General features: G+C 41.5%; 1 protein-coding gene across 1 annotated transcript in view; it reads left to right on the top strand.

Annotated features, from left to right (window-relative positions):
- The first annotated feature begins 5,062 nt into the window (after nucleotides 1-5,062).
- LOC135550674 (UV radiation resistance-associated gene protein-like) overlaps nucleotides 5,063-27,095 on the top strand; it is a 136,103-nt gene continuing 114,070 nt past the window's right edge. The window contains exons 1-6 of the mRNA XM_064981695.1: nucleotides 5,063-5,417; nucleotides 10,340-10,457; nucleotides 11,142-11,176; nucleotides 14,531-14,692; nucleotides 14,867-14,941; nucleotides 15,052-15,137. Of these exons, the coding sequence (XP_064837767.1) occupies nucleotides 5,331-5,417; nucleotides 10,340-10,457; nucleotides 11,142-11,176; nucleotides 14,531-14,692; nucleotides 14,867-14,941; nucleotides 15,052-15,137 (563 nt within the window). The 5' untranslated portion in view covers nucleotides 5,063-5,330. The remainder of the gene's footprint in view (nucleotides 5,418-10,339; nucleotides 10,458-11,141; nucleotides 11,177-14,530; nucleotides 14,693-14,866; nucleotides 14,942-15,051; nucleotides 15,138-27,095) is intronic.

The following is a 27,095-nucleotide window of genomic DNA, read 5'->3' as shown; positions in this document are numbered from 1 at the left end:
AATAAAATAAGGCATTTGTAGACATAATCACAAGCACACCAAATGTCCTAGGGTTGGGGGAACTATACATTGATGCATGCACACAACTCCTCAAGTGATAGAAAACGTCAAAATGTTCTCTTAAAACACATTCCATGGCTTTTTTTACGGACTCCAGTTACTACAAAGACCCCTAATTCCAGATTAAGATCATCCAATGATACTTGATTTAGTGTCTGATAATCCCCTACTGTCACTCTATCACAACATAAGAGTTGAGTAGGTCCATTTCTTGTATGTGAGGGATGTTCATGAAAACGTCTTTGAATATTTTGTGAGATCAAAAATGTAAATAGATGCACAAACAATGAGTGATTTAATTAATGACAAATAGGCTACTGCTCAACTGTCATTTTGTCATGTGTCATTTAGTTTTCTACCTCTAATTACTTGAAAAGGAAAAGTAGGCCTTTGCTAAATGTATTGCGAAAGAGATGCCATGCTGTTCAAAGACTAGGGGGGGTTTCTTGTTTGGACAAAAGACTGTCCTCTATCCACTCTCCTCCGTGACCCGGAAACCAATAAATGGTTGAGTGGTCAAGGAGTGTGTCAATTTGTTATTAGGCAAACGGAAGTGTCCTCCCCTCCTCGATAGCCACCTTTCATCGAGGATACTCGTGTGTGTATACTACCACAGAAGAGTTTTGAAATCTACCACACTCCCCCTTCTTCTTCTGGATTGTGTTGGCGGATCGCATTCAATTTAAGATGCATACACCGTTACCTACTGCACTGGTGTGTGAGGCTATTCATGGCCTACCTACATGAAATTCTTTGTAATACAGTACTATACAATTGGGGAAAAGGACCCTGCCAACTATTAGCCCTCTCTAAAAAAACTAAAAATGAACACACCACCTCATTCCACTATGTACCCCATCTAATCCTAATCCAGACCAACAGTATTTCTCTGACGCTGCCACCACAACCTCTATTTTCTATGACTTTCAATCCATTTCTGCAGTACATTTGACAACCATAGAAACCTACCTTACTGAAGCACATATTCTTCCCATCACCCTCTATTAGTCTCTGCCTACTCACAGGAATCCTCTCAGGATCCCTCAACCTGGACCCATCTTCCTCTCCTACTCTCTTCACTGCTTCAGCACAACCTCAACCTGCCTTTCTCTCACCGGACACAGTGAGAGAAAGGGCACCCCCACCAGTTTCTCCACTGAAACTTCACATTCCTTCGTCTCATGCCCTCCTGCAGACTTTGCACATCTAGTACTCCCCCTCCTACATACTGCTGCAACATGCCAAGAAACTTGACACCTGAAACACTGAAGTATTTCAGGAACAAACGCTCTCAGGGGACAACTTACACTTCCTACCCATCTATCTATATCTATCTACCTTATCTAGCAAAGACTACATCAAAACTCAGCAGGACAGACAATATATTTTCTGTTTCCCCACCGGATCTGCGTTGCGGCAAACATCACAGACACTGAGAATCTGATCATTTAATGCCACCCCCTTTAATGGGGCGGCAGGGTAGCCTAGTGGTTAGAGCATTGGACTAGTAACCGAAAAGTTCAAGTCCCCGAGCTGACAAGGTACAAGTCTGTCATTTTGCCCCTGAACAGGCAGTTAACCCACTGTTCCTAGGCCATCATTGAAAATAAGAATTTGTTCTTAACTGACTTGCCTAGTAAAATAAAGGTTACAAAAATAAATAATTAAATCCTTTGAATGGCACCCTGCTCCGGAGAGCAAAGCAAGCCACATTCATTTTCCCTAATCGTGAGATCCGGAGCTCCCACTCCCTCTGGGTTGAAGAAACACAATAAGTCATCACTAGTCCACTCCTAGTTACTTTCACCAACTTAACAGTCCCCAACCTCGTCTCCAGTCAATATACCACCACATATGGATCAGCCAAAATGCAAGGATCCATTCTCTCCACAAATCTTACTCACACTGGGCCAGAATTATCCTTTATATCCTCGGACCGAGGCCTGACCTTAGCGGTCCCCATTGCAGGACCTTCATCCACACTGTCATCAGTTTCCATCTCCGAGCTACTGGAACATGTATCCCTCTTTTTGCACTTGATGCTAACCTTCCTCTCCACACTGCTTCCCTCTACATTCAACTTCTTCTCCACAGTCATCACTGCACCTGCCACCACATCTAATTCATCCTCACTCTCATCTCTCTCTATTTCCTCCAGTTCTTCCAAATGTTCTGTGAAATCCCTCATTTCATATTCCCTTATAACCATTTCCACTTTTCTCCTTTTTTTCCTTGTCCATTATCTTCTCTGTCACCAGATCTTTCAGAAGGCCTGTGTAATCCCACACTCCATGTTTATTCATAATATGCTCCACTTTCTTGCTTATTTCCTTTTCTGCCATCTTCTCCAATCACTCCCATTCTCCAAACATTTCTCCCTGTGGAACTTCTCCAAAGAACCCCCAGTTAGTGTCTATGAAAGGGCAAAATACTCACTCCCGACTCTACTCGCCTTTTTTTTGTTTCTTTTTGGACAGAGCCTCTCATCACTGACCTTCTCATTCGCTTAGGCAGCCTACCACACCTTTGAATACATTTTGTTTTGTCCGAGAAAAATATTGCTAGTTTAAAAACAAAATGTTATCGTTTTATTTATAAAATGTCTTGCAAAACTGACTTAATTTGTTTTGATCACTTTACACATTTATTTTGGGATCCACCCCTGTAAACGTAATTTGCCTAATGGCGCACGAGTGGAGAAGTACCATCTCATTTCAAGCAAGAGCATTTCCATCCATGTTCACTCTCCTCGCCAACTTCTCCTCGACTGAGGAGAGAGGACACAGGAGACAAGAAAATCTCATCGATAAAAGGTTATTAACTGTTGAATTGATACTGTTTCTTGCCACCTTGTGCAAGTTTGAAGGCTAGGTTGATTGGTGCTTTATTTTGTGATTGCTGAAGGTCCATACAATAGAGTACCACAGTATGTGTCATAATTCCCATAAAACCTAGCAGTAAGAAATGGTTCCAATCGTTTTTTTACCATACATTTTTCCCAGAGGAGATTTTAGAAACACTTAAAATAATGGCTGTGTTTTGTGTAGTCTTACCCTTGCGTGACTGATAACCTTGTATATATTTCTCCGGACAAGGAGACTTTTATCAATGTATTCACCAGTATTTACCCCCAACAGATTAAATGCTAATGAACTGCTAATGTGGCTATCATAAAGAACTACAAATCCCATGTTGATCTGGACAAGACTGCCAAATCGAGGCAAATGTAATTATCTCCGGATTAACCTATCTAATGCAAGCTAAACATAGTAAATAATAAATTGGCAACATTACTTTAAATGTACCTGTTAGCAAAGGTGCCAGCTAGAGGTGACGTGCAGGAGGTTGCAGAGATTTGTCGTCTTGTATCTACTTTGATGTTAATAAGCATCTTCGAATCTGAGCGTAAATAGAGGCTCCACTCCACTCTCCACTCAGCAAAAAATGTGATTGCTAAGTGAGGCTTATTTGATTGAATAGAAGTTAAGTAATGTTTAGTTTGGTACGAATGTACTGATATAAGTGGACGCATATGGCATCTAGGCAACTTTGAGATTTTTTTTTAAATATCAGTTATTTCTGTTGTTTACATGCTTATTACAAGCATTTCACTACACTCACATTAACATCTGCTAACCATGTGTATGTGACAAATAAAATTAGATTTGATCTGCCCTCTCATTGGCTAGAATGTTCCCACCTGATCTCGCCTGTCCGTGCTTGCCTTTCCACCTTTGTGACAACCAGCTTGTTCAACATTGCAGGCGACTGCCGACTAACTGATCCACAAATCATTTTGCACCATAAAAAAAACGACTCATTATTATTTGTAGATCAGTCACTCAGTCAACATTTACCCACAATGCATCATGGATTTTATGCTCTTGAACACGACCAACTACTACCATTGTAGAGGCTTCTAAACAGCTTTTACCCACAAGCCATACGACTCCTGAACATCTAGTTAAATGGCTACCCAGACTATTCACATTGCCCCCCCCCCCCCTCCTCCAAACCACTGCCACTCTCTGTTGTCGTCTATGCATAGTCACTTTAATTAACTCTACCTACATGTACATACTACCTCAACTAACCGGTGCCTCCGCACATTGACTTTGTATCTGCACCCCCCTGTATATATTGTTATTTTTTACTGCTCCTCTTTAATTACTTGTTACTTTTATCTCTTATTCTTATCTGTATTTCTTGAAACTGCACTGTCGGTTAGGGGCTTGAAAGTAAGCATTTCACAGTAAGGTCGACCTACACCTGTTGTATTTGGAGCATGTGACTAATAACATTTGATTTGATTGTTAGATAAGACCATCTCGTCATTATATAGAGTATCTCTGGTTGAGTGCGTTGTTGCCACAGACAGAACAATGAGACAGATATTTCACCGGATGCATAAATGTGAAGCATCCGCCTGGCATTTCCACTCACTACCATGGACCATGGAGGAAGGCCACTGACCGGCAGTGGGAGAAGATGGAACAAGATGGAATTTGGCCTACATTCTGCACATTTTCTCATCGATTAAACATTTAATTTCAATACAGTTTTTTGTTCCCAAAACTAACAACTGTTATGAAAAGAGTAGACTACGTTTTGTAGACTTTGCCCTTTGAAAAAGTTTTAGAAAATCGCAATTTTTAGGAGTGCAGAAGCGAATGTAGCTATTGCAAACGCACACTTCAGAGTAGGCGTCCCCTAACGGAAATATGCAGATGATGCTAGATCGCGCCAATAGGATCTCGCTAGATGTCTGCCCACTGACTCAGTTGTTCCCGTTGGAAATGTGGACTGTGGTCAATCTTGGTTTAGTTACAAAAATATTTGTTGTCACCATCAGCGAATGATACATCATTGGTCGCCATACATAAACACCCACTTCCTCATATTGCAGCTCTCGAGGTTTGTCTCTCCGCCCCTTTCTTTGTGATAGACATATTTGACAAATAGCAATGCATAAATCGAACGACAGGCACAGCCGTGGACCAATCAGTGATCTACTGCTGCTGCCCTCTAACAGACCGAAAGCTACCTGAGCAAGTCCTACTTTGTTTATGTCACATAGCTAGCTAGCTAGCTACATAGCTTGCTAACTGACAGCTTCAAGAGTGCTGTTTTCTTACGAACGTTCGCTACACCGATGCATACATTTCTACCGTAGAAGTTAAATCTAGATGTACAGGATCTGGGTTTGATCGGTGGCAGGGCTGAGATGTTTTGTTGAATGAAGGAGCGAACGCCCTGGTGCCGTTAGGAGAATGAACTCCATCACCGGTCGGGATCACCCTGTCAACTCTGGAGCTTCATCTTCTCGAGCCTTGCACGTTGAGCTCACATCTCAGCAGGTAAGGACAAACACCCGTAATTCGGAGTTTATGTAGATTATATGCGTATTGTCCTGTATTGTTACGTTGCTGTGTGTCAGCTGCAAGATGAATACAACAGGCCTGCAGAGTGAGCTAAGCTAACTAGCAAGCTAACGTTAGCTCAGCTGACTTTTACAGCTCTCTTGAGTATCCAGACAGCTCTAACTTCTAAGCCTTAGTCCGTTACATACAAAGTTGTATTTAATAACAATATACATGTGCAAACGTCAGATATTGTTAGCTATCTAGTTTGCAAGCTACAGAGACGATGATAATTAGCCAGTTTAGTAAGACCTGGCCTGATACCGAGGCACCACTACAGTCATTTGGTCACCTGACTTATGAACTAGTTACAGGACAGACCCTTCAGTCTGATGCCCAAGGTCTTTGCACAAGTTATTATGAATAATTCCTCAGCAACCAGCTTGGCCTTAATAGGACTGAAACCACATCAGACATAGCTATACGTCTACAGCTCTCAAAATGCACCTTTACCTGCAAGCCCTTGCACTTGATATGACCAAAAAGTGGTCTTGAAGGTGAATTCACCAATTTGTAAGTCGCTCTGGATAAGAGCGTCTGCTAAATGACTTAAATGTAAATGTAAATGTAAATGTCTTTCAGTGGCCAGTTTATTAGGTACATCACCCCGTTCATGAAAATGGTTAGCTCCTACAGACCGTGAGTCATGTGGCATAAAGCAGGCATCGAGGCATTCCGTTACTGTTCGATTGAATGTTAGGATGGGCAAACCGAGTGACATAAGCTGCTTTGAACGTGGTATGATCATCGGTACCAGGCGTGCCAGTTCTAGTATCTCAGAAACAGCCGGGCTCCTGGGCTTTTCAATGCACGACGCTGTCTAGGGTTTACCAAGAATGGTGTGACAAACAAAAAATATCCAGCCAGCGGTAGTTTTGTGGGCAAAAATGGCTCGTTGATGAGAGGTCGAAGGAGAATGTCAAGAATCGTGCAAGCTAACATGGTGGGCCACATAACGGCTCAGTACAAGAAGAAGTGGCCCATGTGACGACTCGGTCACCAACACTGGACAATTTGAGGAGTGTAAAAACATTGCAGATGCAAAGTTTGGTAACAGAATAACTGCAAACAGCACAAACCATCATTCTGTTACCAAACTTTGCATCTGCACTGTTCATCAACTAAATATGTTTTTGTAGAATCTTCTGTGGAAATTAAGTTGTCAATGTGGGTATATGGTTTGTTTAACTTTGCAATCATTAGTTTTTGTTTGACATGCATTTTAAAGTGAAACATCTGAGTCTGTGTCACTCTGTTACCATGGAACTGCCCCTATTCTAACATGTTTTTATTTAATTTGGAGTACAGTAGGATACACCAAGGCCTACTACTTTATTATGTGGTCATTGTGCAAAGGTTCAGAGCTCGATCGTGACCTGCGTGTTAAGTTCTGTCCCTTAGAGTAAGAACTTATGATCCATGAATAAAAACACTGTCTGTTTTGACAGCTATGAAATGGGACCATTGAAAGTAAAGGCCACTGAAACTGTAACACCAAAATTTGTGAACATTTACAGTTCTCTGTCAAACCGCCCGTATTGTAACGATGCTTCGTGGGCATCTGTTGTTATTGTGTTCAGAGGGTCCCTGGTTCGATCCCAGGTTGGTGCAAGGAGAGGGGCAGAAGTAATACTGTTAAGTTTTGGCTCCCGAGTGGCACAGAGGTCTAAGGAACTACATCTCAGTGCTAAAGGCGTCACTACAGACACCCTGGTTCGAATCCAGGCTGTATCACAACCGGCCGTGATTGGGAGGCTCATAGGGCGGTGCACAATTGGACTAGTGTCGTCCGGGTTTGGCTGGTGTAGGCGTCATTGTAAATAAGAATTTGTTCTAAACAGACTTGCCTAGTTAGGCAAAGGTACAAAATAAATACCTGGATGGAATCAACCATTTACCTTCACAGCACGATGACTATGCCCGGGACAATAGCACTATCGCAACACTCGTTAGTATCGTGGCAAGGAAACAAAACACAAAGAAGATCTAACTTCTTTAGGAAAACAGCCCAAATGGTGGAAATAAACTTACATTGTCATCCAGAGTCACATTTATTTATGTCCCAAGCTAAAGTACACCATATTTTACGTACAACAGGTTTTTTAAGGACAACCGAGTTTGGTCTGCTTGGTGTTTTCATTTTTGCCATGGGAAAAATATTCTGGTACTGGCATTGTCCCAGCGCTAAAGATCACCAGTTGGCCTAGTAGGTAGATTATATGTTCTGCTGGAGACCCTATTTGTTCTCATAGCTACAAATTAGCTCATTCGGAGAAACGTCTTCTGACATTTTTGTGGAGGGAAAAAGCCTTTGCTGAACAAGCTGTGTTTTTGTTTCGAGGGCCTTAATCTTTTAGGGAATCCCATGACTTCGATTTATCCCTAATGCCTGTGGTGGTGGTGGAAGCTCAGTGTGGGTTGCTGGAGATTGAAGAATGCAGATCAGGTGAAGGCCTGCCGTTGACATAAAGTCCTGCTGCTTCGCTGATGCTGCTGCCTGGAGGGGCCCCTCTTTTTATGAGTATCGTGTCATGTCCCATGGTCGTTCTCTTGACTTAACCACTCTCAATTATGAGGTCTTTTCTTTGGAGCCATTTTTTTATTTTTATAGATTCAGTCATCTGTGGGAAAAAAGTGTTCAGTTAGCCTATCTTTTTTTTGATTGGACATAACTGAGCCTAATTCTTCAAGCGGGTTCCTTTTATTTTATGCTCAGTTTTTGAAGGATGGATTTTTTTTTATGATATCCAACCATGGTGATGTTCTGTACAAAGAGTTTTTGTGCATCAATGGTACGCTGGCTTGAGCTTTTGTTGATGAAACTGTGACTCTCTTGTGTATGCAAGGCTTTTGTAATGGAAACGCACAGTGAAGTCAAAACATGAACTCTGGTTTCAAATGGAACTCTCGTCTGCATCTGTGGTCAGTTATTCCCGGACGTGAATCATTCCATAAAATGTATTTTTTTGGAGGTAAATGTTTAACCAGATACTTTAAGTTATCTCAAACTGACCCACCATATTCTAAAATTACAGTTTATTTTTTAACTTGAGGATGTACAGCAGGGTTCCCCAATAGCCAGGACACATTCACCACCCCCCACCCCCATGTTTTCAGAGCAAAAAAAAGTTTGGGGTCACTTAAAAATGTTTTTTTTAAGGAGTTCCTCTGTCCAGGGCCCGTGTTCTTTTGCCCATCTTAATCTTTTATTTTTATTGTCCAGTCTGAGATATGGCTTTTTCTTTGCAACACGGCCAGCATTCTGGAGTTGCCTCTTCACTGTTGACGTTGAGACTGGTCTTTTGTCGGTACTATTTAATGAAGCTGCCAGTTGAGGACTTGTGAGGCATCTTTCTCAAACTAAAACACTCCAATGTACTTGTCCTCTTGCTCAGTTGTGCACCGGGGCCTCGCACTCCTCTTACTATTCTGGTTAGAGCCAGTTTGCATTGTTCTGTGAAGGGAGTAGTACACAGCATTGTACAAGACCTTCAGTTTCTTGGTAATTTCTCACATGGGATAGTCTTAATTTCTCAGAACAAGAATAGACTGATGAGTTTCGGAAGAAAGTTCTTTGTTTCTGGCCATTTTGAGCCTAATCAAACCCAAAAATACTGATGCTCCAGATACTCAGCAAGTCTAAAGAAGGCCAGTTTTATTGCTTCTTTAATCAGAACAACAGGTTTCAGCTGTGCTAACATATTTGCAAAAGGGATTTCTAATGATCAGTTAGCCTTTTTTAAATGATAAACTTGGATTAGCTAATATGACGTGCCATTGGAACACAGGAGTGATGGTTGCTGATAATGGGCCTCTGACACCTATATACAGTGGGGGAAAAAAGTATTTCATCAGCCACCAATTGTGCAAGTTCTCCCACTTAAAAAGACGAGGCCTGTAATTTTCATCATAGGTACACTTCAACTATGACAGACAAAATGAGAAAAAAATCCAGAAAATCACATTGTAGGATTTTTAATGAATTTATTTGCAAATTATGGCATTGACATACAGTACCAGTCAAAAGTTTGGACACACCTACTCATTCTAGGGGATTTCTTTATTTTTACTATTTTCTACTTTGTAGAATAATAGCAAAGACATCAAAACTATGAAATAACACATGGAATCATGTAGTAACCAACAAAGTGTTAAAATCTAAATATTTTTGAGAATCTTTGAAGTAGCCACCCTTTGCCTTGATGACAGCTTTGCACGCTCTTGGCATTCTCTCAACCAGCTTCATGAGGCATAAGACTGTGAAATCAGCTCAAATTGATTCTAATTTAGTAAGTCTGTTCCCAGGTATTCCCATGCATAAATAGAGGGATACAGTATATGCGATCGTATCCCAATGTAATCAAGGTTTGAAATGATTCTGTTTTGGTCAAATACTATATATCTTTGGGATTCTTGTGGTCAATGTGTCAAGTACAAATGATTTATAACTACCGACCATCCGCTCAAGGAAAAATAAGCCCACGACTGAGTGTTATTGGGGCCCCTGATGAACAGTAATGACCTTGCTATATGACATTGTGTATTCTGGTTGGCTGCTACTGTATGTTTATCCTGTGTGAATTAGTTCATTTGTAACAGTTTCGTAAATTGATATGCATCAATTTGGATTGTGTAACAAGATGAGACTGTTGAAGGTGTTAATACAATTGTAAAGGCATTGAAACTGACACATTAGGCTTTCAAACTGCCTGACAGTTACCCATTGTTTTGGGCAGACCATTTAAAATGTTCTCTCTCCTGCTCGCTATCCCTGACTGTCCAGCTCTGCCTCTATCTATTCTATTTCTCATCTCTTTTTTTCCTGACTATCTCACCATCTGCCTCTCTCTCCCTGACAGAGGCGGTTACGTCATCTCAGAAGCATTGCAGCCCGCAACATTGTCAACAAGAATGGCTCTCCCCTACTGGACACATATTTTACCCTTCATCTCTGCTTAGAGGACCGGATATCCAGAGGTCAGTACTACTGTACAGTGCTACTATACAGCACGCTGTCTCTGTAAGACAGTGTACTAAGCTACTGCACTAATTCCACTTTCATACTACTGTGCCCAGTCCACAGTACAAATAGACTTAACATGTCTTTGGGCCTGAATCCAAACTAGGTCTGTGCACATAACTAAAGTTTTTTTATCAACTCTTCCATTGACATGATTGCACGATTTAACCAAAAGCCATGTTACCATGCGGACATCTCACGTTAGACTTTGGCCCTTGGTGCCAGAGCCCCCTTTAGGTCTAAATGTTCAGCGTTAAGGTGGACTGCATTACTCTCATAAGTGGGAGAAAGGTCAGAGTCCCATTACGCTGTGTGGTTAAATGCACAAGGGTTTGGTTTGTTAGGGGACGCTGATGCTACAGTAAATGTGGTCTTTCACTTTGTTTTAAGGACAAATCATTTGATTATAAGTCAATGACCACCAATGACCCAGATCAAGGCTAAACCTCACGGCTTACTGTTGTCAGGTAATCCTAGAAACGTTTGCTGTGCAAACCCTTTAATGGGACTCCTCCCATCATTGTAGTCCTGAAAGGAGTTGCATCCTCACAAGTGTTGTTTGAGCTTTTGTGTGTTTATTCATTCTCTGCTTGAGAAAGCTTTCAAGTAAATCTAACCTGGCTTTTCTCCTTCCCTCGCAGACTTTTACAAGAGTGAGGTCATCCGAGATTCATTGGTGAGTGTTGTTGTTTGAAAAAAGAACAAACACATGTTGGCCAGGGCCTCCTGGCCTCACAAAAATTGACCGTAGCACCAGCTATGGAATGTCATAATCAATTATGTCATATGCTTTGTCTGCTCACATCTGTGGAGGCACACTACCGGTTATAGGCCTAGTTATATTCCGAAGACTCGTGAATTGAAACAAGTCCTAGGCCTACCCAGTGCTTGTAAATTGGGAGGTGCCATAACAAAAAGTGACTGCGAGAGGGGAGTGACCGGGGGTGCTCCGAGGTACTGGAATGGACAAAGAAATAGAAGTCACCTTTATAATTAAGCAGGGCATGCCTATCATCGCATTTATGTAGTGGCATAGAGTATTAGAGTAGAGGCGCTTACAGAAGTTGCATTTTTTTTGTACTTGGGTCTGGGAAGAATTTGGCCTTTTTATAAACACATTTCATGCAATTCTATGTCATTTTATATGACTGGAGGCTTCAGCATAATCTTTTTTAATAACACACAAATGATTAATATGACAGGCTACTTTGATATTGCCGAACTGAGAATCTGAGATCAATAAACAAAAACGGTCAGTGAATTATAGTCCTAGAAAAGCTTTCCACTTTCACTGACTCAACCAATGATGTGCAGCTCACTAGCCAGCAATGGCCGATACTCTTGTGCCAAAGCCTGTCTCTCTTGTTTTACTTTGTAAAATTGTTTTACTTTGTAAAACAGTGTTCACTCAATAGGCCTATTTAAGCAGAGTAATAATTACCGCGCCCATTTCAAAGCTTCCTTGTCTAGCAAAGGTTGTTCAATCTTTGGTAAATGTAAAATTTAGCAGTTTTTTTAAATCTGGGAAATGTATTTTGAATGTAAACCAGTCAGGGTTTAGGCCTGGGCACAGCACTATTACAGCAACCAATTTAGTTAACAATGTTCTTGTCAATGATTTAGACACTAAAATGAAATGTTTTGTTTGTGGACCTGTCAAAAGTTTTTGACACGGTTGATCATGCTATTTTATTGAAGGCCTGATCTCGGACACCTGTTCATGGTATCTTAGTGACAGAACTCAGGCCATCATTAAGTCCAATTTCTTGAAGTAAATAAAGGTGTACCACGGGTCGATTTTGGGACCTGTTCTCTTCACTATTTATATAAATATCATTGGTCAATCTGTTAAAAATGGTCAACTTCCACTATATGCGGATGACGCTATTGCCCCGACTTGATCTGGCTGTGTCAAAACTACAGTCAGATTTTTATAGCTTTGCAGGAATTTAATTGTTGTTCCAATTACTTTTTTTTATGTAGCGGTACCGGATCCGGCCAAGTAGGTTCCTGAATGAAACAGTTCAAAACGGAGAGGTGCCGGGTTCTGTTCCGACGGTGTCCGGCTCGATTTTAAGCGCTGGGCCTACCCCTGTCCTAGTTTCTGCACGCTCACAACGTGTGTGTGGTGCACGAGAAAGTGTATACAGTAGTCACTTTCTCCAGTGCTGCTGTGTGGAACGAGGGCATACTTCCTCCACTGCCGAATTGTGGAGGAGTAGTGCCTGACAGTCAACACATGGACTCAGGCCAGCTGCCTTGGTGTTTGTTTCTAACAGAATCAAGTCAAGTAGCCTACCTTTCACTTTCTCTCCGTCAAAACAACTGCTGATGTTACTTAACCTCACTTTCTGTCAGGTTACTTTTTGATTGATCTGCTTTGAGCAGTCATAGACAAGTGTCCATAATACTTGTTTGGTTGGTTGGATGGATTGATGTTGCAAAAATCAGCCACACCAAGATTGTGGAGCTCTCTTCCTGTCTCCTCAGCTTCACAGAGGGCACAGCACATGGGGTTTATTGTTCGGTCTCTCATTGACAGCTGTAATAGGATGTGTGTGTGCAACAAGACCAAGACAACAGGAAACAGTCAATGTCACTGCACTAATAGCATGCACTAATCTCTTTCTTTGTGTTGTCCCCCAGTCATATAAACAAACAGGAAGGTGGGAAGCAGCCTTGTAGCAACACACTGTATGAGAGAAGGTGAAACAAATAGGCTTACATCAATGAGATATGACCACAAGCTTCCATTCTCTTTCTCTCTGTAAATGTGTTCATAGCAGGGCTGTCATTGTGTCCTGAAAGTTGCCATTCAGTAAAATCAGATACTGCTGATGGTGTTCTCAACTATAGTGCTATTAACGCAACTTCAGTTGGTAGTTTCCATATTTTTGGTTTCCTCATTAGCGGTGGAAACGATTGTCCTCACCGACTGTTAGATTTGGTCATACACCCTATGTGCAACAACAGCTGCTACTCGCTCCCATCTCTGCATGGAGTCTATTCAGTCTATGATGAATGCAGCCAAGTATAGCAGACCATTACTAACCGGCTAAATGCAGAGTCATGAGCTGGCCTAAGCTATTTTCCAAGCCTCCCTTTCCTTTACTCTCTCGTCTATAATGCACTGCAGATGAAGCTCATGATCATGTCTGGCAGAGATCAGAAATCTGCTTTTGTGTTTAAAAACATCAGCATTCCTCTTTGTGACCTTTGCTTTCTCGTGTTCTGGTCTGTTTCCCCTTTGTGGTCTCTCGTCTGTCAAAGGAGGCTGCTCCTTTCCGCCTGCTCTTCCTGTTATTATGTAGAGGGACATTGTGCACGGCACACTACCCCCCTTAATAAAGGCCTTTCCCTCCTTTATTTCTGTTGTTTTCCTCCCCCTCTCCACTTTGGCTTTGTCAATCCTCCATTTTACAAACAGTTTAAGATGATCAGTTATATATCGTTCTGCAGGAAGGCAGATGGGAAGGCTCTTTGAATGGTGGGAGTGGGCTTCTTTGTACAGTAGTGTATGACACAGGATAGACCGACAAACGTCAGGGAGTCCAGGGACCTTGTCTTCCCAGCAGGCAAAATGTGGCATGTGACGTCATAATAACATTGCAACCAGTTTTGCCCGCTGGGTTTGAGTAGCTCAGAAATCAGTCTGAAACCTAGTTACCTATAGTGTTTTGTTGGACAAGCCAAGCCTTTGTGATGACAAATCGCCTCGGGATATTGAAGTTGGATTTGTAAATATTTGGTCAGACTTTTGTAAGTGGGACAACAGTTACATTACAGTTAAATGAACATCCTGGTTCCGCACCATTTTGTGTGTCGGTAGGGTGTGTGGAAGTGACTTGAGCACACATGATTTGTCATTTGAATCATTCAAATGTGCCTCTCAACCTGTCACAAAATCAGGAACAAATTAAACACTTGGTTGTTTTAAGACGCAATATTAGTTGAACTTATCAAAACTTTGCATCCCAGTGGGATCATTCATTCAGCTGTCTCATCAATTCTCGTGTCCTGTTTTTTACAGAATCCAACATGGCGGAGCCTGGATTTTGGCATGCTGCCGGACCTCCTGGACACGTCTGTGTCCTGCTTTGTGGTGAAGATCTGGGGTGGCCGAGAGGAACAGTTCATACTTCTCATAGAGTGGAAGGTCAACCTGGACGGGCTTAGATACACAGGGCAACAGGTCAGTGGAAACAACATACGCTCATATAATGTAGGCTGCTTTGGGATGTATGCTGACTAGCAGACATGCATGCTTTCCTCTGATCAGAATACAGTACAGTCTGCAGTCATATAGACAATAACAGCCTCTCTTGTTTTAATACAGACTAAATACCACTGCTTTGTTCCTTCACAGATCCGCTCCAGGAATCCAAATGAGATCATATTTGGATTGAATGATGGCTACTATGCAGCTGACTTTGATCATAAGGTACTACTGACTTTGTTCCAGGAATTCTGTCCCGAACATAGACTATAGACATTCTGTTGTATAATTAGTTTTTCTGTATTTGGTTTGTTGTTGTAATGTGCATATTTCAGGACCACTCTGAGAGGAAGAAGAACAGTTTACTGCAGGTGGACCAGAGTTCAGTGAGGAACTCCTACAGTGTCTTCTCTCTGCTGAGGTGAGACGGACTACACCCACCAAACATTCCCACACATAAGACACTGGACAGTTAGTATCTCCCAAATGACAATATGTCCCGTTAGCCTCTTGGCTTGTACTTTCTTTGGCTGCCCTTCTCATTACCGGGAGCACCTTCCTTTAGCTGCCAGAGAAGATTGGAAATGCTAAATATACTTGTGGGGAACATTCTCTACTACTGTATATGTCACATACTTTTTTGTCACTGTATACATTCCCCACGTTGTCCATAAGATGGCGCCAGGAAACTGCCTCAAATGCCTTTGTAATTATGGAGGCAGTTTTTTTTTCCTCCCAAGTCACTGAGAGCTGCCAAAAATCCAGTCTGTAGTGTGTTTTCTTGGACATAACAGGAAATGCATATGGAAGGCTTTAATCAAGTTAGTCAAATAAAGGCACTCTGTCATCGTTGGCAATGTCTAACAATGTAACAGATGGAGAATTCCATTTGAATTATCAGGATGGGTGAAAACGCGCTTTGGTGATGAAATTTCACTTTTTATTATTATTCATGTTCATGTTAATTATTATTCATGTTCTGAATTGTATAGTGGGGTCTTTCTCTAACATCATTAACATTATATCACAAAATGTGGATTTGTAACCAGTAATAAGCAACGAAAATGCTTGTGTCACGCTCATTGCTCCGTTGATTTTTTTGTTGTTGTGAGAAATCGAAAAGTAACAGGAATTTCGCGTTAATAAGAAAAGCGTATATGAAAATACTACATGTTGTCTCAAAATCGATATGTGTCCTACCACCTATATTGTTCAATGTCATCCGGATTCGAGAGTAATGATGATGCGTTCAACGGTGAGCCTGTCAGTTAGCCACAGTTCTTGCACAGCAGCCAGCCTAGCTGAAGCAATATTAGTATTTTTCTGACCACTTTTTTTCCCCCTCTGGCCTCCATTTAATTATTCACCCTTATTTTGTCCATTTTACCAGGGTAGAAACTCCATTAGCTTTTGAACAGATTATGAGAGAGACATAGTCATCTAATAAAACCTATCTACACAATTATATATTATTTTACCCAATGGACCAAAGATGCTGTACGTTTTTGGGTGGACACCCTTACATATCAGTGATTTAATGGTCTTTCATAGCTCTTCATTCCACAAGAGGGCAGCAAATGATCATTTTCTAAAACCATTGGCAATTCAGGAGGGAGGCATGTTTCCAAGTGCGGTTTGCTCCATGTTGACAAACCACAGCTCTGTTGTCCTATATTTGAATGTGGTGTAATGTTAACACTACCTACAGGGTTTGCGCAGAGCTTGCCTTGGAGAACACCACAGTTAATTAGAAGTTGGCTCAAGCTACATTTTATGACCCTTTTAGACTGCAATGTACAGGGGGGCACAATGTTTTGAACTGTTAATTAATAACAATTTTGTATAGTTAGGCAGCATTCATCATAAGTATCTTCCTCAAGTCTTTATTCTTTCTGTTGAATCAGAAGATTCAATAATAAAATATAAACATTCCTAGTGTTATGCATCACTCCTCACCCCAGCTTGAGGTGAGCTGTACAGTTTTGGGGTGGAGATTCCTCCAGCCCGAAGGTCTTCCTCTGGCTGATGACTGTTCTGTGTCTTCGCCTTACTTTGGAAGAGAAAATGTCCTCCAAGTTGCGTGAGTGAGCTATTTTCTATGGGCTCTGCTCAGTGCTGTCGAGTCCTGCTCTCTCCATCTCTCTATCCCGGTGGGGTTCCGAGGAATTTAAAGCAGCTCCATTGACTCCCTCCCTCTCCTTCCTGGGCCTGAGGCTGAGGATCCTCTGCAGGCCTGGGGCCGGGCTTATAGAGGCTGAAGTGATGGGGTTCATTGACTCCAACATGACCAAGGCCAGGGGTTCCTAAGCATTTTTTGTCCTGCGACCCCATTTTGATATCAAAATGTTTTCGTGACCCCACCATGTAAGAAATATGATGTAATCCATGGTCATTGTTTCCTTTTTTAATTGGGGCTATGACAGCCTGTTCCAAATAAGCCTCACAGTACTTTTGACAGTATTTCAAGCCAAGGGAAGTATGGTTGTGTGGCTGAAATGCATCAGAAAGGTATTGGGAAGTTCAGAAGATCATCAGGCAATAATTTGTATGATCTTTTGTGTAAAAAAAGAACATTGTTCTTTTTCCCCAGTCGGATTTAGTGCCTGATCTTGTCTACACTTCTAATGAGGCTTGAGAGTCTTATCTTTCTTTGATGAGGTCATAATATTTTGTAGCTTAAACAGCCTCCTCCATTTTGCCTCAGTGTGAGTGCTGCTCACTGCCTGGCTGTCACAGGAATTGCTGTGATTCTCCTCTACAAGAACACTTGATTGATGATGTACATTTGCCACTGTCGACTAGACCCTGGTTTGACGGCACCCATAAGCCTCCTATTCCAAGTCGTGTTTTTGTGTGGGAACACGACATGTTTGGATGGGCAGGCAGACTGAGGAGGAAGGAGGACTGAGGGAAGAACCAGGTAGAACGGCCAAGATGCTCCTGGAACCGCTGATACAGGGCATGGATTGTTCTGCCATTGAAAACCTTGGGCGGGCTGCCTAAGCGTTTCTTCGGGACACCTATCTCCAAACAGTGTTTAAAAAAAAAAAAAAATGTTATATTTATTCATAATGGAAAAACATTTTCAGTGTAAACTTAAGTAACAAAATACAGAAAGTATGTAGAAAAGATAATGACATATTATTAGAAAATGTATCTTTGAGAACTAACAATCACCCAAATAAAAGCTAGCTAAGACAGTCAGTGAGAATTGAAAATTCCCCTAATAATGCATTTAGCAGTACAGATTTTACTATTATGTTTGTGTAAAATAACACATTAGCCATGGCAAAATGCATAGAATTGCAGGTAATTATCTATAAAACTGCAACATGTTCTCTCACCAGCATGACAAAAAAAAAAAAATCTATCACTCCTCGTGCCATCTGTGGTACTATTTAGTTAACTTAACAATCAATGTCTGAAACTTTCTCATGAGCCATTTGGCTCCTACATCTTCACTCTGCCAGCTTCCATTCTCTCCTTCACTCTCACCTCGCTCTTACTCTGTGGTTATATTAGGGGTAACTTCTACTTACTCTCCCTCTTGGTGTAGAGTACACAGGGGTATAGGGCCTTGGGGTATAGGGTGATCTGATTGGACCAGAAGTAGGTTTGGACTGCGTAGCATTGGGATGTTGACAGACTGGAAGCGAAACGAGGAGATGAGAGGGGCTATATGTATCCAGCAGTCTGTTTGGAGCGCTGTCTGTCAGCAGACTATCAGGTTGCCTTCAGTTTATCATGGTTTGACGCCTATTTTTCCTTTTTGTCCTGGTAATGTGTTTTTCAATATTAGGCACATGTGCCCTGGGTGGAAATTTAGGCCCTACATATCTTTCATTGAACAGATGAGCCACAGAATTCAAGGCTCTTAACACAGATTTATGTCAGAGGAATATTTTTCCACTCTATCAATGCCACATGTTGTTCTTTCCCTTTATTCCCAGATTATTTCTCTCACTGGCCTCCCTATACAGGGCCTTCAGAAAGTATTCACACCTGTTCTTTCCCTGTATTCCCAGATTATTTCTCTCACTGGCTTCCCTATACAGGGCCTTCAAAGTATTCACACCTGTTGTTCTTTCCCTGTATTCTCAGATTATTTCTCTCACTGGCCTCCCTACACAGGTCCTTCAGAAAGTATTCACACCTGTTCTTTCCCTGTATTCAGATTATTTCTCTCACTGGCTTCCCTATACAGGGCCTTCAAAGTATTCACACCTGTTGTTCTTTCCCTGTATTCTCAGATTATTTCTCTCACTGGCCTCCCTACACAGGTCCTTCTGAAAGTATTCACACCTGTTGTTCTTTCCCTGTATTCCCAGATTATTTCTCTCACTGGCCTCCCTATACAGGGCCTTCAAAGTATTCACACGTTGTTCTTTCCCTGTATTCCCAGATTATTTCTCTCACTGGCCTCCCTATACAGGGCCTTCAGAAAGTATTCACACCCGTTGACTTTTTCCACATTTTGTTGTGTTGCAACCTGAATTTTAAATGTATTCAATGTATTAAATGCCTGCACACAATACTCCATAATGTCAAAGTAGAATTATATTTCAATGTTTACAAATGAATACAAAAATGAAAAGCTGAAATGTCTTGAGTCAATAAGTATTCAACCTCTTTGTTATGGCAAGTCTAAGTAAGTTTAGGAGTAAAAATGTGCTTAAGAAGTCATATAATAAGATGCATGCACTAACTCTGTGCGCAATAATATTGTTGAACATGAGCTACTTCATCTCTGTACCCCACAAATTCAATTATCTGTAAGGTCCCTCGTCAAGCAGTGAATTTCAAACACACATTCAACCACAAAGACCACTTATTGGTAGATGGATAAAAAAAATCAAAAAGACATTGAATATTTTAGCAAGTTATTAATTACACTTTGGATGGTGTATAAACACACAGTCACTAGAAAAGGTCAGGCGTCCTTCCTAACTGAGTTGCTGTAAAGGAAGGAAACCGCACTGGGATTTCATTGTGTGGCCAATGGTGACTTTAAAACAGTTTAATGGCAGTGATAGGAGAAAACAGAGGATGGATCACCATTTTAGTTACAGTACTCTATAATACTAACCTAATTGAGTGAAAAGAAGGAAGCCTGTACAGAATACAAATATTCCTAAACATGCATCTTGTTGTAACAAGGCACTAAATTAATACTGCAAAGAAATTTACTTTTTGTCCTGAATACAAAGTGTTATGTTTGGGGCAAATCTAATACAACACATTGCTGAATAACACTCTCCATATTTTCAATCATAGTGGTGGCTGCATCATGTTATGGATATGCCTGTAATTGTTAAGGACTTGGGAGTTTTTCAGGATAAAAATTAAATGGAATGGAGCTAAGCACAGGCAAAATCATAGAGGACAACTTGTTTGTCTGCTTTCCACCAGACACTGGGAGATGAATTCACCTTTCAGGAGGACAATAACCTAAAACACAAGGCCAAATCTACACTGGAGTTGTTTACCAAGAAGACGGTGAATGTTCCTGAGTGGCTGAGTTTTAGTTTGGACTTAAATCTACTTGAAAATCTATGGCATGACTGAACATAGTTGTCTAGCAATGATCAACAACCAATCTGACAGCTTGAATATTTTTTTTAATGAATAATGGGCGAATGGTGCACAATCCAGGTGCGGAGACTTACCCAGAAAGACACCTTTGTAATCACTTCCAAAGGTGATTCTACAAAGTGTTGACTTAGGGGTGTGAATACTTACGTAAATGAGAGATTTCCAACAAATTTGCAAAACAATTCTCCAAACATGTTTTCACTTTGACATTATGGGGTATTGTGTGTTGATAGGTGAGGGGGGAAAAATAATTTAATCCATTTTGAATTCAGGCTTTAAGTCAAGGGGAATGAATATTATCTGAAGGGACTGTATGTGTGTATTCAGTGTGTGAAAACAGAGGCAGTGTTCAATTGTGAAGTCTTAAGTGGGTCTGCCCTGACGCAGTGTCTAACGAAGGCGATAAGCCTTTCCTCTAGTTAACGTTTGGCCTTAGAGCAGTCCTGTGGGTCGCCTGCCGGTTGAGTGCCCCTCTCCAACCTTCAGCTCTCAGCCACAGGATATTATTCTGGGCTGGATGAAAGGGACCCGTTTAAACAGATGGCCCGCTCTGTCTCCAAGCCCAGAGAGCTGACCCCCAGGGTCCCAACACCATCAGTCAGACCACAAACTGGCTACTAAGCCCCAAATCACTTTGCAGAATATGTACGTGGCTATGCTGTTATTCTTTCACACCTCAGGAGTGTACTTAAAGGGATATTTTGGCAACGAGACCCTTTATTCACTTCCCCAGAGTCAGATTAACTTGTGGATACCATCTTTATGTCTGCGTGCAGTTTTAAGGAAGTTGCTAACTAGCTCCAATTGCTAACTAGTGTTACCCATAGACTTCCAGTCATTGCGCTATCTGCTAGCATGTTGTTGCGCTAATGCTAGTTAGCCTTGGCTCACAAACTTTTAACTTCCTTCATGTTGGACACAAACATACCAATGTTATTTACCAGTTCATCTGACTGATAAAGGGCCTCATTGCCAAAATCCCGAAATATCCCTTCAAAGAGATGTTCCTGGAAGATAGAAAAATACCTTATTTAAAAAAAAAGAAACCTGTTTTGGGTTCAACGTGCCATTTGTGTGGCTCATACATGCATAATTAACAATCTACTGTCCTCTCTCAGTGGAAAAAGCCATAGAATCCTTACATTCTTCTTCTTCAAAAAAATAAAATAAAAATAACAACCCCTTTTTTTGCTGGTAGTTACGGTCTTGTCTCATTGCTACAACCCCCGCACGCACTCGGGAGAGACGAAGGTCGAGAGCCATACGTCCTCAGAAACACAACCCAACCAAGCCGCACTGCTTCTTAATACAACGCACATCCAACCCGGAAGCCAGACGCTCCAATGTGTCGGAGGAAACACCATACACCTGGCTACCTGGTCAGCGTACACTGCGCCCGGCGAATCCTTACATTCTATCCTGCCATCATGTAGTACATGCAATCTACGCGCTCATTCCAGTCATGTAGTGAACGTGCGCTCTGAGTCAATGTTTCAAATGACTGCATGGCTAACCATTAGATATTATAATTATTTTCATGTTAACAGTGATAATACATAGAATAAATCGATCAAATCCATGTATCAGAAGTTAGAAAACATTAGAAGTTAGATCTGTTAGACCTCGATAGTAGTTTCTTTTCATTAATGCTTTTCTCTGCAAACCACAAAATGTTGTTCTCAAAAGATAGCATTGTACCCACACAAATATATTAGAAGATCATTGTCAACCTGATCAGAAACACTATGGTCACAACCTGTATCTTCTAATTGGTCTATGTTGTTTGTTTGATTTTTGGAATTAATTGTGCAATAGGCTTTAAGGTTTTTCACAAGGCATGCATCCATCTATCCCATTTGCGAATCGTGAAACGACACATAACTTTGATTTGCTTGAGAAATGTATACTGCAAACTTTCATCCACTTTTTTTATAGAGGAAAATATAGGCCTACCTTTGTATCAACCATCTATCCAAATCAAATAATTCCACGCATCCACTTTTTGTCTTTATAGACTTTGACACGTATTCCATTAAGTTAGGTAATCCAATGCTGGGAACACTGCAGCTGTTGATTGCCAGCGATCATCATTTATCACATTGGCATATGATATAATCAACACACTTTCTAGGAGTAGGACATTTGATGGAAACATATAAGTATACATTTTCCGTTGTATAAAATTACATTCACATTTGCTTGCTCATTTGAAATACTATTCTGATGAGACCACGTGCTATAACGGGAACTATCCTGCAACAGCCGGACTTGATGGAAAATGTTGATTGGCAGGTGGAATGATGTTTAATGAGGTTGCAATGTTGAGGAGGGATCAGGTCAGCACAGTATTGCCCAATGAGTTTCCGGGGTGAGCCCAACATGCATACCATATGAACAACCCCAAAGTTTGTTTTTTTTAACTTAAAAAAATAAATCATTTTTACATATTTTTTTTACATTCTCTCTTTGGGCATTCGCTCCCGAGGCTCAAACAATTGTGCACAATTTTCGGGGACCCGTTTTGGCTCGTGAGCACTAATTTCAAAACTACTGGCTGAAATTTAACAAAACCTTTTAACAGATCTTTAAACAAATGTACTTTTCTCACATGCCAAGCCATTAGCCTGCACTCTGTTTCTTTCTAGCCACTAGGCCCATGGACTCCTGGGTTTTAATTCATTTTATGCACACCATAGCAAAACATTTTGCAACATTAAATGAAAACAAGGGTTTCTTATGCCTTTTTCAGGTAAGTCCCTCCCTGGTTCGGCCTGTTTGCTTCGGTTTGGTGCCCATGTTGAGTCCTGACACAGAGCGTTTTCCTGCTCCCTCTCTTTCGTTCCGTCCCAGCCCAGCAGTTCCCTAACATTGCTTGCTGTCAGCCCTAATCTCAAACCGTTGATCTAGGGCTGCATTCTTCCCTCGATTACTCGTGGCATGTTGTGCATTAGAGTAGCATCGCCAGATTGGCCACTCGTGTTGTGTGTTACCCATTACGGAGAGAAAGTAGGGCGGTAACTTTAATCCTAACTTATGAAACCGACCGTGGTGGTAAAAGAAGAGTCTTTGTGTGGTTAGGATTTTAGTTGTTCATTGTTTAGTTCATTACCTCTTGCAGCTTTAGTGACCAAGAGGGACAGTTTGAGGGGAGGAGATGGGAACCTCTCGTCAGTAATCTTCTGCAGAGGGCCTGGCCCCTCTGACCCTAGAAGACTAACATGTCCTTTCTTATATCCCTTTCATACCAAGACAAAACCCCATGTGCTTTACCGTAACATCTTCTTTATACAGTCTTTTGTTTATATCTGAAGGGTTAGGGGGGTAGAAGATGCGATACAGTAAAACATGCCTTGAGACCAGTGTAGGCCTAAGCATTTTAAAGCACTTCAATTGAGCTGATTTGAGTGTCATCCCATCCAATTAGCATCTGACAATTACGGATAAGATTACGAATACAAATGTGGCCAGATCAGCACACTCCCACTCCTCACCGGTGCCGCCTACTTGCTTGGATGTATTTAATTAAAGGGAGTATACCCGTGGTAAATAAGGGACTGTTTGAAAGCGGGTCATATTTATTACAGGTAACAGGATTTCCCACCATGGCTTTCTCTCTAAAGTTGGCATATATTGTAAGCAAAGATTTTTTTACTTACAGAATATTGGAAGAACCCCTTCAAAAGTCATCTAACCATCCACAGAGAGAAAATGCACATGAAGGTGCACCAAAATATTTTCTGTCACCCCCCACAATCTTAACTCCTCTATGTACAGAGGTGACTATATTTAAATATGAGTTAGCGACAGGGTAAATATGAATGGCGACAGGGTAAATATGAATGGCGACAGGGTAAATATGAATGGCGACAGGGTAAATATGAATGGCGACAGGGTAAATATGAATGGCGACAGGGTAAATATGAATAGCGACAGGTTAAATATGAATAGCGACAGGTTAAATATGAATAGCGACAGGGTAAATATGAATAGCGACATTGTCCGCCCCGCCGGTGAGGTACAGGTACGCTGCGAACAGAAGATGTTTATTTCTCACCTTAGCCTCTTTTTCCCTTCCTCTTAGCTGTTGTGTACCTGAACAATCATTGCGTTATCTGTAAAACATACAATCTATTGCTTTTTATATATATTTCAAGGGTATAGATTACTCACGGTGTGAATGTATTCTATTGGTTTCACAGTCATAATTGAATTGATGATTGATTCGACAGAAGTTCAGTAGAGTAGTTTTTAATCTGTTACTTAGAACTATCAAAACATTCAGTGAAAGTATATGTCTGATCAAGTTGTCTCTCTTCCTGCCAACTGTATGTCCCAGGCCTGGCTGTGAGGTGTTTGTGTCGGTCTGTGTATCTGACCTATACAGTATCAGTATACAGAGGAAGTAGAAGTGGAGGGGGAGAGGGGCCAAAAACATTAACAAGGGCCCCAATCTCTTGTCATCTGATATTAGAGCATTTTATAAATGAAACCCATCTTATCACACAGTAAAATAAGTGTTTTGTCAACCTCCTCCTCTACCTCCCTCGTATGTTTTCTTAGATGCCAACTGCACCAGACTGCACCTCACTTTCTCTCTGCAACACAAAAGATTCACAAAAAGTTTCCATGCCTGCAACATCAAGTGGTCTCTCAAAACAAAAAGTACACGGCTGGAACGATATGAGGGGGTGATGAAAAATGCATGCAAATGAACAAAAACCGAAAACCACTGCATACCATTGTGGAAGAATGGAATGGACCCGGGCTTTAAGCCATCTCACCAACCGCTTTGTGAATGAGACAAGCACCCCCAACCGCCAACGCTATATAAGGCAATGAAATGTGTTTTGTTTCGATGTGCCCCTACTCTCCAGGGGGACGGGGATGCTCTCGCTCTCACGCTCGCTCTCTTCCTCGCTCGATTTCTTTCTCTCTCTTTTTGAAACACCCGTTTTTTTCTTTGCGACTTTAACAAAAATCTCTGTAAGCCAGATGATACATCTGCCTCTGCTGTTGCTCGGCACTGATTGCGATTGCTGGCCTGTTGCGCTACGTATAAACCATGGTAAATATTTATTTAGAGATCATCAGTTGGGTAAATGAATCCATGAACAGTACGGGCCATCAGAGCCAGTGCTTTGTGGAGGCCGCTCGGGAAGGAGTTACTACATAGCGGATGTGTTTTAAGGTCAGAAAGTCAATACCATTTGTGTTTATTACAATGCTCATTGATTTTTGTCTCAAATCCATCAAAGCTTCCTTCTCTCCTCCCTTCAGCTGCGAGAGGCAGCATTGCAAACAAGAATTCTCTAAAGATTGCTTCCAAGCAGCTTTCTGTTTAGGGAAAATGTTCCATATGAATGTTCAAGAATAGTCTCGTTGGAATCCACATGCTTTTACAGGCATTCATCCACAAACGGATTTAGGGTTTAAGATGTTATGCTTTCCGATGCATTTACATCTTAAATCAAGGACTGAATGTCCTTAAGGATCTAAAGTGCGTACTTATTTGAATCGTAACTCCCAGTAATTCCTACTTGTTATTTTCACTCGTCGTCCTCATGTTGTAGAAAAGGTAAAGATGTTATGGTTCAGTGTGCTTTCCGGAGGGGTGGGTGCCAGCCTGGTGGTTGCACTGCCCCAGTGAGGGCATAGGGGCCTGGGACTGGTCCACCGCCTCACACCTTGTGATCCAGGGGCCCATATAGGGCCTGATGTGATATGATGGGCAGGCCCTCCTATCCCCAGACTGGTTGAGCTGATAAGGGTGCAGACATGCGTTAAGGGCTGGGAAGATAACAGCACTCACCTAGGGAAGTGCTATATAAGATTCTTCCATCACAATCACCTCAGACCGATAAAACTGTCAAAACAGCTTTGCCCTGATGTTTCCAAGGACAATCACCAACGGCTATCTCTATCTTCCCAAGCAGGTTGAAATGAAGAAAGAAAAAATGAAAGGAAAGTGAATGGTTGTAGTAGAGTTTCTCCTGTCTTAAAGTGTGACATCATTAGGAGTTATGTCTGACCCCACTTACTGAAGATACAGGAGTGATGAATGTTGGTCTGGGCTCCATCCTCCTACACACACAGTAATATCCTGAGGCGTCTGAGGAATAGCTTTAATGCAGGTGCTTCTACACCTGCATTGCTTGCTGTTTGGGGTTTTAGGCTGGGCTTCTGTACAGCACTTTGAGATATCAGCTGATGTACGAAGGGCTATGTAAATAAATTTGATTTGACTTTAATAAAAAACAAAAACAACATGGAAGTAGCTGGAGGCACCATAGATTTGTGGAAATATCTGCGAGCTGGATTAGTTTTAAACCGAGCCTATGGAGGGTCAGGCACTAAACCCACTAAAGGAGGCAGTTCCAGGAAGGATCTGAGGGACTGCATACCTAAGCGTTTTATAGACTGTCCCATAAAGTTACTAAAATCTCCCACTTTTATGACCACAGGCCCCGTTCTCACTCTGCAACCATAGCCACTTTCCCCACAGCAACCACTACGAACTCCAACCACAAGTGGTTGTTGCATCATAAGAGGAGAGCCGAAGTTGCGTTTTCACTCATCCATATGTAGTCCATGGATTAATACCCAGAGCTGCTGCTCTCACATGGACCACATTCAAGCACAAGCAGTGGGTATGAGCTGCATCTGTGTAACACCCCTCCACCCCCAAAAGTCCAATGATGTATGTAGCTTAGGTGACTTATTGGCAGACAACTAGCTGCCTTGTTCAGTATGGATGGAGGAATGGACTTTCAACTCCTTCCAAAGATTT

This window comes from Oncorhynchus masou, chromosome 12 (assembly GCF_036934945.1).
Source record: "Oncorhynchus masou masou isolate Uvic2021 chromosome 12, UVic_Omas_1.1, whole genome shotgun sequence".
Taxonomy (NCBI): Eukaryota; Metazoa; Chordata; class Actinopteri; order Salmoniformes; family Salmonidae; genus Oncorhynchus; species Oncorhynchus masou.
The sequence above is the reverse complement of the archived record's forward strand: the minus strand, read 5'-3'. Positions and strand labels throughout refer to the sequence as shown.